Source organism: Eublepharis macularius, chromosome 4 (assembly GCF_028583425.1).
Source record: "Eublepharis macularius isolate TG4126 chromosome 4, MPM_Emac_v1.0, whole genome shotgun sequence".
NCBI lineage: Eukaryota > Metazoa > Chordata > Lepidosauria > Squamata > Eublepharidae > Eublepharis > Eublepharis macularius.
In genome coordinates, this window is record NC_072793.1 from 118,753,644 (window position 1) to 118,769,816 (window position 16,173).

Consider the following 16,173-nt stretch of genomic DNA (forward strand, 5'->3'; position numbering starts at 1 on the left):
GGTTGGGGAAACACTTCAAAAGTAGTGGGCAGCTGCTCTAAAAATTAGGACAAAGTTGCTTAGAAATTTCTTACTGAATCCAATGGGACCAATTCTATGTACATGTGCATAGAGTTTCAGACACTATACATTTCTCCTTTCCTTCTGGAGTAAATATTAAGCAAGAATGAACATCTGTAATATACTGGACCTTTTCAAAAATCTCTTTGGGATTTATTTCTTACAGTTTACTCAATAACCATGAATAAAGTTTTTCTGCAAAAATGATATTTATTTCCTTTAAAAATACATTTTGAAAATAAGCTAATGTAGCCAGTTCCAACATACTATGTAATGCTTCAATTAATGAAGATAATTGTGTTAGTGGCCATTTTTTTAAAACGTTGTGCAAAAAAACAGTATGATAGATGAAATAAGTGGCATAATTGTCAAGTTGGATTTTACACAATCCAATTTCAGCTTCTGGTTTGTAATTCATACAAATGAGTATTAAAATATATATCTTCTTAAAAATACAGAGGGCAGTTTATACGTAAAATGAAAGATTCTAAATGATACAAAATATCGCACAAAGGAAGTTTTCCATGACATGCTTGCAGTATCATGTCCTCCAAACATATAAAGCATGTGTATTGATACTGATCACTAACCAATGCAATTTTGCCTTCACTACAGTGATGTACACACAATACTGGTATACATCTATACTGTCATAACATTCTTGGAATGATTCATCCAAGTCCTATTTCACACAGGGCTGTCCTGAAACAGTTATGTTCTTGCAATCAGAGTATACATATTCAGCAACAATTTATTGCCAATGACAAATGGCTCTTTATGAATATTTACAGTATGCACACTATTACTTGTGGTTTGCAAACGGCCTCTCTAGAAAACGGTAACAAATATAAATCAGGACAGCTTCTTCCTCCTCCCTACTCTACCACTATTAAAAAGGCAGTTCAAACATATCATGTCAAGATACAAAGTCCTCCCTCCTGACCCCACCCCCAAAGCTTTGGAAAATCGGGATTGACAGTGATCTAACGCTATTTTTACTTTAAATATTTTTCTGGAGAAAATGTCTATCCACCCACTCCAGCAAGGACCATCTGCGTGCAAAAGTATGTTTCTGCACAGGTCTTGCTTTTTTGGATCAGTGCTACATGCACAAAATAGTGCTATACTTAACATACAGGAACTTGAACTTGACATACTTGAACTGAAGATTACTGTGATTCCTGTGAAGGAGAGCAAGCTGGTTGCAAGTCACCCTTATTTTCCCCTCTCCAACAAGTGAATGATCAGGGGAGAAAGCCCTCAATCATACACTTATCAGGAGATGTGTTTTCTGTGTGTGTAATAATCTTAGTACTAGGAATAGTATGTATTTTCTGCAAGGAACATCATACATAGGCAAAGTTTCAGTTAATTAATCTTTGACATTGAATTTTAGTATTGTTTAAAATTAGATACCATGGTAAGAAGTGTTTAAGATCTTTGATGAGAAGCACCCTTTTTAATATAACTCAATTAAAAAGAAAAAAATACAAATCTTAGTGAAAATAGACTGCATCATTTTTCAGCTACTCCACATCCATTCCAGAACATATTGTGATCAAATAAGCATTAATTTTATGCAATGAAAACCTCAAATCATTGGTTTAGTTCCATGATCAAGGAGCTAATGCAACTAGGAGCACCATCCGTGGGTTCCTTCTCCCTTTCAGGGTTCGAGGATAATCATAGTTTGCCATGTAGTTTGAATTAGACAAACTATAGCTTGCTCTGAAGCTGGGACTGAAGCCTATTCCAGCCCTAGTTTGGAAACAAGCTATGAATAGTGGTAATCATTCAGAGATTGACATGAGAAAACTACGGTATTTCACACCATGGTAGGAGGGGTGGTGGAGTGTACAAGCCTAGAGGAGGAGTGCAGAGGGTTCTCTCAATTGCCAAAACATGGCAACTCTGTGACATCTGAATTGAGCAGCAATGTTTAGTGGGCTGGTAATGGGAAATTTAAAAAATCTAAAGAAAATGCTCACTAAAGAGTACTAGCTATTACCTTAAGTAAGACAGTTTTTGAAACCAATATGAATATTGCTTCCCCTGAGTTTAATGAAGTTGGGCACTAATTCAGAAGTCCTGCAGTGCCTGTTGTTCTTCATTGTGGGCCCAAATGGTAGAAATGTAAGACGCATGCTGATTTTCCATAAGAGCACTTAATTTTATACATAATCGACAATAAAACGTTTCATTTCTTTCAGTATTCAAGATTAATTTTTCAAAGTCTGCTTTAAAACTTTTAGTAGTAAGCACAAAGCACTCTGCATGTCTGCAGTTTTCAAAAGGCATCCTCTAGGTACCTCTGAAATGTGTGACATGGGATATGTGGCCGCATAAAAATACAGTTTGTCACATTTTGCCAGTTTTGATCAAGATACCCTGCAAATCTTCTGGTAGTGCTAGTATAATTGAATCAATGTGCAGCTGTAACTTTTCCATTGTGCCAGGTTTCACTGGTAAGTTCTCTCCATCAGCCTGTAATCACATAAATTCCAATTTAAAATCTTTGGTAATCCATGACAATTTAGTTAAGTAATCAAAACTGAACATTTTGGAAACTGAAGTCTTCAAAATATCAACCTAAAAAAGTACATTACCAGCGTCCAACAAAAATTGTTTACATGTTACTGAAGTTGAGGACCTGTAAATTCAAGACTGATGTCATCCTACTTCGGAATGCAATTAAACATGTAGCTTCTGGGACAAGATTCCTCTTGGGTATTCCTGGCTCCTATCTTTTGTTGTTGTTGGTTGGTGGTGGTGGTATTCATATACTGGCTTCGTATACTTCCCTGAAACATTTCGTTTCTAAAAATTTCACATTAAAATATACTATGAAACTCAAATTAACTGATCTGTCCCAGATAAAAAAAATTTAAAATTTGCAGGACTAACATTAAACAACCATCTTAGATTCATGTGAATCCAGGCTTACCATTAGTTAGCTTTCGATTTTGGCTGGCAGGAAAAATGGGGGGTGGGGTAGGGGTTGACATTGTGTGATGTGTCAATGTCACTTTAGAGTAAAAACAGAATGTGTGTCAGGCAACACTCTGGAATTTCTTCCAAAACTCTACGGTATTATGTCATTTCTGCACCCTGTCCCATCTCCAAAGCTCTCATGGTCAGCCTGGCAACTCTTCATGAATCAAGACGGAAATGAGCAGGTATGTTTTTATTTGCTAGGGACAGCTCCAGTTTCCATTCCATTCAGAAGGGTTCAACAGGTTGCTTTTTTTCTCTGGCTGCACCACAGCTGAGATCCATGGGAGGGATCCCTGCATGGTTTGCATTGGATGGCTTAGAAAAGGCGCACAGGAAAATCCCACTGTCTTTCCTAAAATGCTTCAAATTTGAGTCCACAGGGCCAGGATAAACTCTCCAATTCCACTCTCATGCAGACACCACCTGCCTCTCTCTGCCCCAGCTCAGGTGTTTACCAATGCTTAATAGGAGTAATCTGTGTATAGAGTCAGTGTGACCAGTGTGGAATGAGGCCTGCCAAAAGTGGGAGCATCTGGATCCTGATCACAGGTACCCCAAAGTAACTTATTTATATAGAACAAAATCTACTTAATCAGAAAGTTGGTTAAAGTAGCTCCCCTTCATTACCTTCTGCTCCATAAAAGTGATGATTATTTTAAATCACAGGTATTGGAAAAACCAAGTATGTATTGCTCAAAAATGATCACCAGAGGCAACTTCAATAAATGTATGGGACCACCAGGGGGAGCTACTAATAAAGCACATTATTCTGCAAGCATCTTTCTAGGTGTCACCTATAACCGTAAGGATAGCTAGAAATGCAAGCATGTTACACTGGTGGCAAGTTACTAGACGAATAGTTTCTTACAACTAATGGAAGGGAACAAGTAGGTACTTGGAATTTACAGAGATGCAGTCTCAAACAGGCTGTCACAAGTTCCTCCAGAAAGAACTGAGGGAAAATTAGATAGGGAAGGCCCTACTTCCTCAGTCCCTGGGCCATATTTAGCTGTTGCAACAACAGCCAATATTGGCAACAATAGCCCCCATACAATCACCAGGCAGCTGCTACCACCAGTCACTTTAAGATCTGAGGCAGAGTCACACCTATCTCTCATTGTTAAACATGTACCCTGACTCATTTAAGAGTTGGCATACACAAAACCCAGTCCTTTTACATCTGAGCAATCTGGGGACAACACAAGCTCTCTTAACACAAGAAATTTAACCTTGTGTTAACCTAACAGAGTAAGAAGGGAAGGTGTATGCCACTATTTGTAGGTAGGGTTGCCAAAGTTGTCTCCCTGGCAACTGTTGGGAAAGCAGTATTCACGGGGGCTTTTTTTTGTGAGCATGCAAAGCACATGCGCTCCCAATCAGCACACACTGACATCATCGTGCTGGTCACAGGAGTGCTCCCAGCTTTGCACAGGGCCAATTCCACCCTTGTTTGGGGTAGAAATTGGTACTGTGCAAAGTGCAGGGGCACCCCCATGGGCAATGTGATGACATCACATCCAGAAATGACATATCATACCAGCTGGGAGTGCGTGCGCCACCCATTTGTGTGAATTGCCTGCTGGTGGCAGGCAATCGCTGGGCAGCTTGCCACCTCCCTCTGAGAAGAGGGGCAAACTGGCGGGCAACTGGCAAACCTACTTGTAGGAGAGAAATAAAAAAAACAGGGAAGGATTTCATACGCACAGGAGAATGCAAACAGATAAAACAACACAAAGCTAACTTAACCTGACTAAACTAATGCCTGAGCTAAACCGCTTACAATTCACACGTCCTGAGCTATGTTGGCCTGGCATGGGCCTATCTTGCAAGGTACTCCTCCTCCCTTGCTTCCTGGAAAAGGCAAGTACAACTCACACGTTAGGGTTTTATAAGTTTTCTGTTACCAATATGTTATTTTCCTGCTCTAGATGGTGTTAAGCCAATTGTTTCTTTTTGAAAGAGAAAGCCTATCCTTTCCCTGTGGCTTTGTGGTCTGCTGTTTTGTTTCTGCTCTTCCTAGAGAGGCTGCCCAAAGGGACTGCCTGATTTTAGAGCTTAATTAAAACAGGGAATCATGGGGTCCAGGATGCGACTGATGACAGAGGCTTAATTAGATTTAGATAGAGGCTAGGAGGTAAAAAGCCAAGCATGAACAAGGGAGTAATGATGTTAAAGAGGAGGGTTAATTTAGCATACAGGCCATCAGAGAAGCCTAGTCCACCCTCATAGCCCTCGTCCCGCTGAGAAATACAGCAGAGGGCTGCTGAGAGTTATATCCCCAACCCCATCCTAGTTATGACAGAGTGCAGGCCCACTGGGTTTTCTGAAGGCCATTTTAACTGTAAATTTGCTTGTTTTCTTTTGGCAGGGGAAGAGGGAAAATGTGCTCATGTACAGCAACTTCCCTAACCCCAAAATATTTTTGCCATCCAACTAAAAGAAAACCAGAGTAGCTCTCCCCACAACCAGATATTTAGATCCACCTTGGAAACTCATAAACACATAGCATGGAGTCTGATGCAAAGGTCCTCTGAACATACTCCCACATTTATTGTAATGCTGAGTCTTTACAGAAAGGTCCCGCAATCCTAACAATCCTTAAAATAAACAGAAATGTATGGATATCTCTGCATTTCAGCATTACTGCAACTGTTATGTGTACAAAATGTAACTTAAAAACACACACAAACCAAACAATGAATATTTGGGAGTAATAGCAACACTTCTGTAATCACTTAGAGTGAGCTTCAGATCTTGTTGGTAGATCATACTCAACTCTTATAATATTTAAAAAGCAGAACAATACACTATTTTGTACAGAATTTTTGTGCAGGAATTCACTGTTAAGCACTCACCAATTTATCCTTTAATTTTAAGACAAGGTCCACTGTTTCTACTTCAGTGTGTTTTTGACTCCAGAAAAGCAAGTCCTACCAAAAAGACATGGTTAAGTTACATTAATACATTTTCATTGAAGGCAGGCCACTAAAAAGTGTTTTTATTGGAGCTTCATAAAACGTCTTAAATGCCTACCTTATTAAGTTCCTCAAAGCCAGAACCAGATTCTGCAGCCCAGCCCACTTTCAACTCTTGAAACCACAGTTAACAGCAGGCTTTTATTATGACTATATGTACTCCCTGACATCATCATCATGTTGAAGTTAATGTTGGAAGGGGGGGCTGTATTTCCAAAGTTTAAAATACTTAACCTGATATTTAAAGCTTAAGAAAACAATCTAGATAAGATTTTACAAGTGTACAATATGGAAAACATTGAAAACAAAATGACTTTCACAATTATGCTTTTCATAACCTTCTCTTATTGAATCGTTCCGCACAGATTAGAATCTTTTGATTTTTTCCTTAAATCTTCAACCATTCTGTGAAAGTGACACAATAACTGGGATCTAAAGAACCTATGGTGTAAAGTTTTCCAGAGTAAAAGAAGGTTGCAAACAGGAGGACTGCTCCCCCTCCCTCCGGCCAATGTGTAAGCATAAATGATTTTTACTTCCTCTGCAAAACTCTGAACAGGGGCGGTGCAAGAGTTTTCGGTGCTCACGGCTGGCCGGCTGGGCGCCCCCCGCACGCGTGTAAGCACGAGCCCACCGGCCTGCGTGATGACGTCATGTGTGACGTCATGACGGGAGTGCACGCACCGCCGCCGGACCGATCGCTGAGGCGAGCGGCTGTGATGGTGCGTGGGTGGCCTCTGAGCTCTCCCGCTCGGTTGCCTGCACCGTGGCAGATGCCTGCTGGTGGCGGCTGTGCCCAGCCGGGAGCGTGTGTTGCCAGCGGCGGCACGGGGCGGGAGGGATAGGAGGCTGCTGCTCTGTGGCGTGCGCTCCCACCCCCGCTCCTCCTGTGGCACTCCCTCCAGCACCCCGCGCCTTAGGCCACCACCTACCTGGCCTCAATGAGTGCGCCGTCTCTGACTCTGAATCCAATAATGTAAGGGGTACATTGATGATGTTAGGAATTTGCTTTACAAGGTTTAATATCAGATTGCCAGAGCACAGTCATGATGGAGTAAGTTCTGTGCTCAGTGGAAAATTCAGCTCACATCCAATAATGCTGTTGCAGTGCACATTGTCTCTCCAGTGGTCTTTGTACCACAATAAACAAGGTAAGTGCATGCGTTCACACATATATTGCCATGCATCTGCAGACAAGTTCAGAATACGTAAGAACTCAATGTTAAAAGTTTAAAAATAGCATAGGCTGTGATCTAATGATACCCAGGCACAAAGGCATCCTAATTTCTCTTTTAATGACAACCCTTTGCACTCAACGGAATGCTACTCTAGCTACCTTCAAAGGTAACTTTTTCAGGTAGTGGTAGGAAAGAAGTGGCTGAGAAGTCCACTTGAGCACAAAGAAGACTACACAGCCCCTTGAATCCTGACCACTGAAATTGGTATTATTAATACTACTACTATTACTTCGTGGTTTTTATTCGATATATTTTTCGTGTAAGAACAATTCGTAGCCACAAAAGGGTGCAACTAGATACAGCGCTGGATGAAATACACTATGTGATTAAATACTTCTGGATTCTTTAAAAGCAGCTGGAGGAGTGGTGACCTTGGATCAGTGCTATAGTGCTGGGGTTTTACTATTTTCTTCTGAGAAAAACAGAGTCTGCTGTCAAGTTAGTATTAGCTTGTCTTCTTCCCCTACCAGGTACATAGTAACTGCATGGAGGAGAACTTCTCTAGAGAAAATGTCTTTGTAGATAAAAAGCTTAGGTTAAAAGTCACCTGGAGATCAATTCACAGATCACCATCATACCATTTAGTTGCACATTAAATTAAACATTTTGGGGGTTTTAATTGTACTTTTTATTATGATACCCCTAGAAAGGACAAGGAAGAAAAACATCAAGCAAAACTGCTTTTCTAACCTCATTGCACAGTGCTTCTAAATGCAGTGCCTCCAATTTCTGTGTCATTTCTTTCCGTCGTGTCCTGAACCAGCCATCAAAGTTAGGAGATTTCAAGAAGTGTCTTTAAAACAAAAGGAAAATTAATTAGTGGAATAAAGTGGCATTCTGGAATCAACTCTGCCTTCCAGGCCAAAAACATTTAAAGTGTAAGAACTTGGCAAATTCCAAGACATTACAGAGCACTCTTATAAGCATAAATAGGAGAAATCATAGTGAATGTGGAGAATTCCAGACACCCTCCCCGCAATAATTCTGTCTATAGTAGCTCGCGGGGGGGGGAATCTTTTTCCCCCTCATGACAATAGCTTGTTACAATCTGATGATACAATCTGATGATCAAATATAGTGATTTGATTGCTTCCACCATTATCATTACTTCTCGTGCCTGTGGAAGAATGGTATGATTAATTTAATGGGATAATTAACTAGAGTCTCACTCTTTGGGGTGTTTGGACTTTTGCAAGATGAGGAACTTGACAAGTGACTGCTGATGCACTTGGAAGCAATGGCCTCAGATTTCTCAAGATGAAACGATCTATTAATACAGAGGTTATGTTGAGCCTGGATCCAGAACACCTGTGTTTAAAATCCCAGGACAGTTATGGACTCAGTGGGTTTGCTGTGCCAAGCCACTTTTATGCAGCATTATTCAAATATAAAACAATGATAGTGATAACCTGCTTCAAAAGAACTGCAGAGGGGCAGAATGATGTGACTCGGCAGCTTTAAAGTGTTTTGTAAACTATAAAAATACAGTTATCATCATCAATATATTTTATTTGTTCTGGAAAATAATCACCTTTATATTGCCTTCTAGTAGTGTCAGCAACATGTTAAGCATTGTGCCGAGCACAGAAATGATGCAACTCTTCTGTAGAATAGGAAGGTGCAAATACAGTACTGTTCACTAAGGTTTTGTACATATTTGACACAAGCGTTTTTGCCCTGCCTAATTTCTTTGCTTGTTTCCCCATTTCATTCTCATTGATTTCCCCTTTCATTTTCAGACATTTTGACACTAATTTTTGTACTAATAGATATTTATTTTACTACTATTTTTTCCCAAATCTGGACAACGACCACCTGTTTCATTACAATGACTAAAAAACACTGAAAACTTCAGCTTTCTAACTGAGTAACGTTAGCACCCCAGATTCTGTAACATAGCTAGTTCAGGATGGTTTTACAATATACAATGAACTTACAAAACAGGGTGAGGGAAAAAAGTCAGGGACAACATAGCCATAACTACACCTACAGAGGAAACAAAGAATTATGCTGATTTCATTTACAGTAGAATCTCAAGCATCTAATATCTTGGGACACAATCCAGAGTGAAGTTCTGTTATGCAATCTTTTTATTAATTTAATTAATTTCAATGAGGCTTGTGCATAGGAACTTCCCTCTGGATTATTATGGGCCTTAGAGAAAGTAAAGAATCTATATAGCGATGTACCACTGATGGCCAAATACTGAACACAAGACTAGGGCAAGCACAGGATGTATAGATTCTTTGCAGATTAAGTAATGATGGAGAATATAGGTTACTACATTTTGAAATACTCTTTGAATATGGAAGATGGGTTAAAAAAATTGTGAATTTTTATAAGCTAAAAATGCGTAACTAACATGATGCAAAGTAACAGTAATATAAACAAGGTTTTTCTCTCCTTCAAATATGTATTTTTTAAAAATGCAACTGATTAATGTGTATTTATATCTAGCCTAGGTTGTAATCTATGTACATTTTAGCATTATTCAGTGGACAAAGTTACCTGTACAGTCCTATCCAGTCTCCTTTTAATCTAGATGTAAGTTGTGGCCCTGCTTTTTCTAGAGTTTTCATAAATTCCTCTTGGTTGAATGGTTTCAACTGGGGTGGGCTCTACAAGGGAAACAAAGCTGTAACCATAAAGCATGAACTTGAGACCATTCACAAAACCAAGTCTCCAATAATGAAAATATTCTCACCTTCCAAGGTGATATGCTCTTCTGAAGAGGCATCAGACTTGCCACATATCGTTCCTGAGAAAACAACAAATATTTTGAAGGATAAATCCCAATGTTTGCATCACTATATTTTACACATCCGTAAGTCTATTCCATTTAGCTCCCTGCATCCAAAAATAAGCTGACCAGATGAGCAGTTTTGAAATGTGACACACTGCCATCATATTATTCTGATAATCAAACATTACACAAAACCTCATGGGTTTGAAGGATAGAAGAAAATATCTCTCATTTGCAGTAAATATAGTTTCTCAGAATTCAGAGGTTATGCTTCACTGCAATGATCTAGAGAGTCCCATGTGTACATATATGATCTACAGAGTCCCATGTAACTGAAGAAGTGAGCTGTGACTCACAAAAACTCATACCCTACCACAATTTTTGTTAGTCTTATAGGTGCTACTGGACTCTTGCTCTTTTCTACTGCTACAGACAAATACGGCTACTCATCTTGATCTATCTCCATGTGTACACAGTATGTGCATGCACATGGCAGCCCCTTGTAGTTCATGGGCTGCTGCTTCAGAGTGAACCTACACATGCACATTGCACGTGCCACTTTGGACCCCTTTTCCTTTGTGTACTCTGTAATACACCTTGAGTCTCAGTGAGAAAAATTGGGCTATAAGTAAGTTGAATAAAATGAATAAAATAAACAATCCACACACCTGCTCTCTCTTTACATACAGGCCCTCAAAGAGAGGATTTAATCTAATTAAGAGTCTGCATATTTAACATTATTTTGGTAAAAAGTTATAAATATTATTATTAAAGGGAATTTTCAAGGAATCATAACTCACCTACAAATTAAGGTCTGCCTTTATAAGATTTCAGGTGTAAACACAGAACTAATAAAGACATGTGTGATGTTTTTGTCCACACTCAGTCCAGGGGTATGAAGAATTATCCCCTTATTGGTTTGAATGTAGGTTTTACACAACACTGAGATAGAAATAGATTATCCCATTTTAAAAAGTAATTATTTAAAATATTTTCCAAATGTGATGCAAGATGTAAAGGTGACCTTCACCTATGGATAAAAACTTAATGGTTTGGATCCAAAGTTTGTTTATTGCAGGTGGTGGATTTTATTGAATCCCCCACCCCCACAGCACCCTCTTCCAATGCACCCAGTACTGTCCTGGGGGCTCCAATGTTGGGAGGGGATGCAATGGGCTGCTGCAGGAACATGCAGCCAAAGAAATTCTATTCTGAAACCTCTGCTCATGGTACTTTGCATAAAACCCATTATGCTTGTCCTCACTCTGAACTTGTAACATATTTCAGTTAAAATATTTGTCACTATCAGTCAGCAGAGATGGGTTATACATATGATATCTTACCAGAGGAATAATGAAGCTTTGGGTCAGTTCCAAGAAAGAGCGTCGAAGGATTATGCTTTGGGCTTCTGCAGGACGCTTCTGTTGTATTCCCTATAAAGGCAATCACAGTAAGTAGTATTCTATTTCATTATTACAAAGACTTCAATCTATAATCTAACTCCATTGTATTATACACATATGCCTAACTTTAAAGTACACTTTAAATTAAGAGTTCATTTGAAAATCATTATTAATATAAAGCTACTGCCAACAAAGCCCATTGTGGGAAAAAATACACTGGGCTCTAGAAAGGGGAGGGTGGATAGGCAAGCATTCCTTCTGGCCGGTGAAGGAAGGAGTGGGCATTGTCACCTGCTCCACACGTGATCTTGGCTACGTGAAGTGGGGGGGGGGCTTTGCCACCTGCTCCGCTCCTAATACCAGCTGGCTTAAGGCGGTGGTGGCATGGCCACCTGCTCAGTGACTTAGTCCAGTAGATTGAAGGGGGTGGGCATTGCTACCTGCTCTGCTCCTTATCTTGACTAGAAGAAGGGAATAAGGGCATTGCCTCCTGCTCTGCGCCTGATCCCAGCCAGGTGAAAGCATGGGGTGGCATTGCCACCTGCTTCACTCCTGATCCCAACTGGATGATGGCCGGGGTAGGCACCTGCTCCACTCCTTATCCTAGCAAGGTGAAGGGGGACGGGCATGTCCAGTTGCTCCACTACTAATACCAACTGGGTTATGGTGGGGTGTGGGCATTGCCACCTGCGCCACTACTACCAGCTACGTTAAGGTGAGGGGTGGGCATTGCCATCTACTCCGCTCCTAATACTAGATGGGTGAAGGGGGTGTGGGTATTGCCACTTGCTCTGCTCCTGATTCTGGCAGGTTGAAGGGGGACAGGCATTGCTGCCTGCTTGGTTTCTGTTTCCGACAGGGTGAAGATGGTGAGGGCATTGCCGCCTGCTCAGTGCCTTCTTCCCGAAGATTGAAGGAGGCGGGCATTGCCGGGGGTGGGCATTGCCACCTGTCCCGCTCCTAATACCAGCTGGGTTAAGGTGGGGGGTAGGCATTACCACTTGATGTGCTCCTAATACCAGCTGGGTTAAGGCACTGGATGGGCATTGCCACCTGCTCTGCTTCTAATCCCAGCTGGGTTAATGCAGGGGTGGGCATTGCCACCTGCTCTGCTCCCAATATGAGTTGGCTTAAGGCAGGGGGTGAGAATTGCTGGGGGTTGGCATTATCACCTGCTCCGCTTCTAATACCAGCTGGGTAAGGTGAGGACGGGCATTGTTCTGCTCCTGATCCAAGGTGGCTGAAGGGGGGGTGGGTATTGCCACCCGTTCTGCTCCTTATACCAGCTGGGTTAAAATGATGGGTGGGCATTTCCACCTGCTCCGCTTCTGATCCCAGATGGCTGAAGGGGGCCGGGTATTGCTACCTGTCCCGCTCCTAATACCAGCTGGGTTAAGGTGGGGGTGGGCATTACAACCTGCTCTGCTCCTAATACCACCTGGGTGAAGGCAGGGGACGGACATTGCCACCTGCCCTGCTCCTAATACCAGCAGGGTTAAGGTGGGCGGTGGCCATTACCACCTGCTCCGCTCAAAATACCAGCTGGGTTAAGGCACTGGATGGGCACTGCCACCTACTCCACTCCTAACACCAGCTGGGTTAAGGTGGGGTGGGCATTGCCACCTGCTCCACTCATAATATTAGCTGGGTTAAGGTGGGGTGTCGGAATTGCCAGGGGTGGGCATTGCCACCTGTCCCGCTCCTAATACCACCTGGGTTAAGGTGAGGGGGTAGGCATTACCACTTGCTGCGCTCCTAATGTTAGCTGGGTTAAGGTGGTGGTAGGTATTGCCACCTTCTCCGCTCCTAATACCAGCTGAGTTAAGGCACTGGACAGGCATTGCCACCTGCTCCACTCCTAATACCAGCTGGGTTAAGGCAGGGGTGGGCATTGCCACCTGTTCCGCTCCTAATACCAGCTGGGTGAAGGCAGGGGGCTGGTATTGCCCCCTGTTCCCCTCCCAATTCCGGCCCGGCCTTTCTGCAACAGCACATTTTCTGTAGTGACATGGGCCTTGCCTGGGCTTCCCTCTGCAGCAGCGCCGTCTGGTGGTGCACCAGGGTATAAAGTGAGCTGTCTGAAACACGCTTACTCAATTATATAGTAGGATTAAGTAAACCTGCACAAGTTGCTTAAATCCATGTTTCAACTTAACTAGAGGTCCCAACACTTAGAGAGAGAATGCAAGTATACAATATATTAAAAAACAGCAAATTAACTGAAATAGTATTTAAACAAGCTTTTACATCAAAACTAAGCTAGTATTTCCCTACTTATTAACATTAAAATCTTGTCAAAATGCTTGGCAATCCAGAGGACTGGTATGCTAACTTTATGTATAAAACAGGGTTTCAGATTTCTCTACCTCCTCGCTCCCCTAATAGCCTCCCTATGCCACTTAAACCTTCAGGAGTTCCAAATGAGGTTTCCCTTGAACCTGGGAGTCAAACATTCTGATGCAAGCCCTTTTGTGGACTTAAAGGGCATCTTGTGATCGTGATCCTTTTAGTATCCCAGCTTCCTTTTCCAAGGACCAAGAATGTAAACTATGTCTGTCAATCCCAACTGGATCACTGGACTGCATTTTCCACTCTGATAATGTCACAAGATTACAGTCTTAATTCTTCATTAAAAATATCAATTCCAGGTTAAAATTCCCAAGCATGATTAAGAAGGCACAGTGAAGTTGTAAGGAAGAGGTAGACAGGAAACATTTCCTCATTAAAGGAATAGTTGATTTGCACTGTATGTTAGACATACGTGCTCTTTATTTTCTTGACTCTGCACAAAACCCTTGAAAATGTTAGTGCTTTAATTAACAAATATTACCTTTTGCAACTGTTTTATGATTTCTTCATCTCTGTTCAAGTATGGTTTATATGATGTATAAACACCTAAGGAAAAGAATCATAGGATTTTCCTCTGGTTTTGTCTTACAAGGTAATAGCATACTGCAATATTTTAGTTCATTGTGATGAAACATTACCAGGTTTAGAATCCAAAGTCTTTAAGTTTTTTAGCTTTTTCACTTTCACTTGCTTTGGGACTTCACCTGCCAAAAAGATGAAAGGTACAGCACTTGAGTATAGTATCCAAATGCCAGTTGCTTGAAGAGCCCAATGCATGCTTCTACACACAGACAGGTGCTATGCTGATTTTTATTTCCAAATGCGACACCTCATAGTGACACCTCTCCTCAGTGGTAAGCAAAACTCTTCATGACTCTCACTCTTCCTGTGACAGTAGCAGCAATGTCAAAATTGTACAAGCTACCATTATATCACAGAAATAGCGAAGGAAAAGTAGCAGGTTGGGCCCTGAGAAAATGGTGGATATTGGTGTGAAGAACTTAACATCTTATCTGCTTTGCACAGCCTTGCTCTCTTCAGATGTGATCAAGAAGACAACTTTTATATATGAGAAATGAAAATCAATGTAGCTTTGCTCTAAATTATTGAAAATAGTAACCATTCCTTTCTGCCTGATGAAGAACTTTGCTAGTATAAATAGTTTCAGATACAGAGCCATGTTGGTCTGCAGCAGCAAAACAAGATTCGAGTCTATTAGCACCTTAAAGATCAACAAGATTTACAGGGTATAGGCTTTGGAGAATCAAGCTTCTGGTGAGTAGGGAGAATTGTGGAGGACAGCGGAGACTTGGAGATAGGTGGGTAGAACACTGAAGGGGAATGAGGTAAGTGGCCCAGGAGGCAGAACAGTGTCAGCAGTGAGAAAGGAAAGAAGGCTGAGTGGTGGGGAGGGGGTCTGGTGTGTGAAGGACAGATATATGGGGAGAGCACAAAAAGCACTGGGGGAAGTGGTAGGTATAGCAGCAAGGAGGCAGCAGCACTGAAGGTGGCTGAGCAGGAGCCGGAGTCACTGCTTTGCCCATAAAAACAACTGATGGGATGGAGATGGGGCATCACCAAGGCTGCTACAGGATACTGGTGGTGGAGAGCTCCAAGGAAAGGAAGGAACGTTCTTTGGCCACATTGGCAGGAGCCATTTCCTTCCTTGAGAGCTGCGTGAGCAGGACAGATTCAGCTGGGTGGCCATGGCTAGGTGGGCAGGTCTGAATTCCATCAGGGGTCCTGTCCCTTAAGGTCCTGCAGTGCCAGAATGGGGGTGGGGTTGGGAAAATCAGTGCTCAGAAGAAACTTTGGGTGGTGGGTCCACTTGGCAGGAGGAGGGAGGTTCAGCCAAGGACTGCTCAGAAATTCAGGGTGGCAGGGATGGACTGCTTCTGGGCACAAAGTTCAGGGTGGGTGGAAAGCTCAAGCAAGATGCAGCAGCCCCACTAGAAGGCTGTGCACTCCTCTATGCCCCTGGCCACACCACCCTCCTCTTACCTTTGGTTTGAGTCTGCTACATTTGCATAGTGGTGGTAATGGCTGGCCTCCTCTGTCCAGTCCCACCGGCTGGCTCCTCTCTCTTTGGCTGGTGGCACATGGCAGCAGCTGCTCACCTGGTCCAGTGGAGGCTGCCTGCCTGGCCTGCCCCACACAATTGATGGTGGCTGCTGCCAGTCCAAACCACCAGGCCATTTCCTGCTGGGACTGAGCAGGGTCAAGGGAAGGGCTCTGGCTGTGGGCAGCAGTTCAAGCAGAAGCCCCCTTTCACACCCACACAGTTAGGAATAAGTTGGAGAGGAAAATGAGGTGGCAGGGAGGAGGGGTATGTGTTAGTCATCCATTGGCAACCCACACCCAGGGCTCTATGTACTGGGAAGATCTCTTGTGAAAGCCTCTTGCTAAAGTGG

At 42.3% G+C, this 16,173-nt stretch overlaps 1 protein-coding gene across 3 annotated transcripts in view; it reads right to left on the bottom strand.

Annotated features, from left to right (window-relative positions):
* Positions 1 to 1,221: 1,221 nt before the first annotated feature.
* DENND6A (DENN domain containing 6A) overlaps positions 1,222 to 16,173 on the bottom strand; it is a 49,054-nt gene continuing 34,102 nt past the window's right edge. For 2 of the 3 annotated variants that reach the window (XM_054977836.1, XM_054977834.1), the window contains exons 13-20: positions 14,401 to 14,466; positions 14,244 to 14,308; positions 11,354 to 11,443; positions 9,972 to 10,025; positions 9,776 to 9,885; positions 7,958 to 8,060; positions 5,910 to 5,984; positions 1,222 to 2,544 (exon numbers count right to left, since the gene is read on the bottom strand). In XM_054977836.1, coding sequence (XP_054833811.1) covers positions 2,419 to 2,544; positions 5,910 to 5,984; positions 7,958 to 8,060; positions 9,776 to 9,885; positions 9,972 to 10,025; positions 11,354 to 11,443; positions 14,244 to 14,308; positions 14,401 to 14,466 — 689 coding nt within the window. In that variant the 3' untranslated portion in view covers positions 1,222 to 2,418. Of the gene's footprint in view, positions 2,545 to 5,909; positions 5,985 to 7,957; positions 8,061 to 8,092; positions 8,576 to 9,775; positions 9,886 to 9,971; positions 10,026 to 11,353; positions 11,444 to 14,243; positions 14,309 to 14,400; positions 14,467 to 16,173 lie in introns of those variants that run through there. The other variant, XM_054977835.1, reaches the window with a different exon arrangement.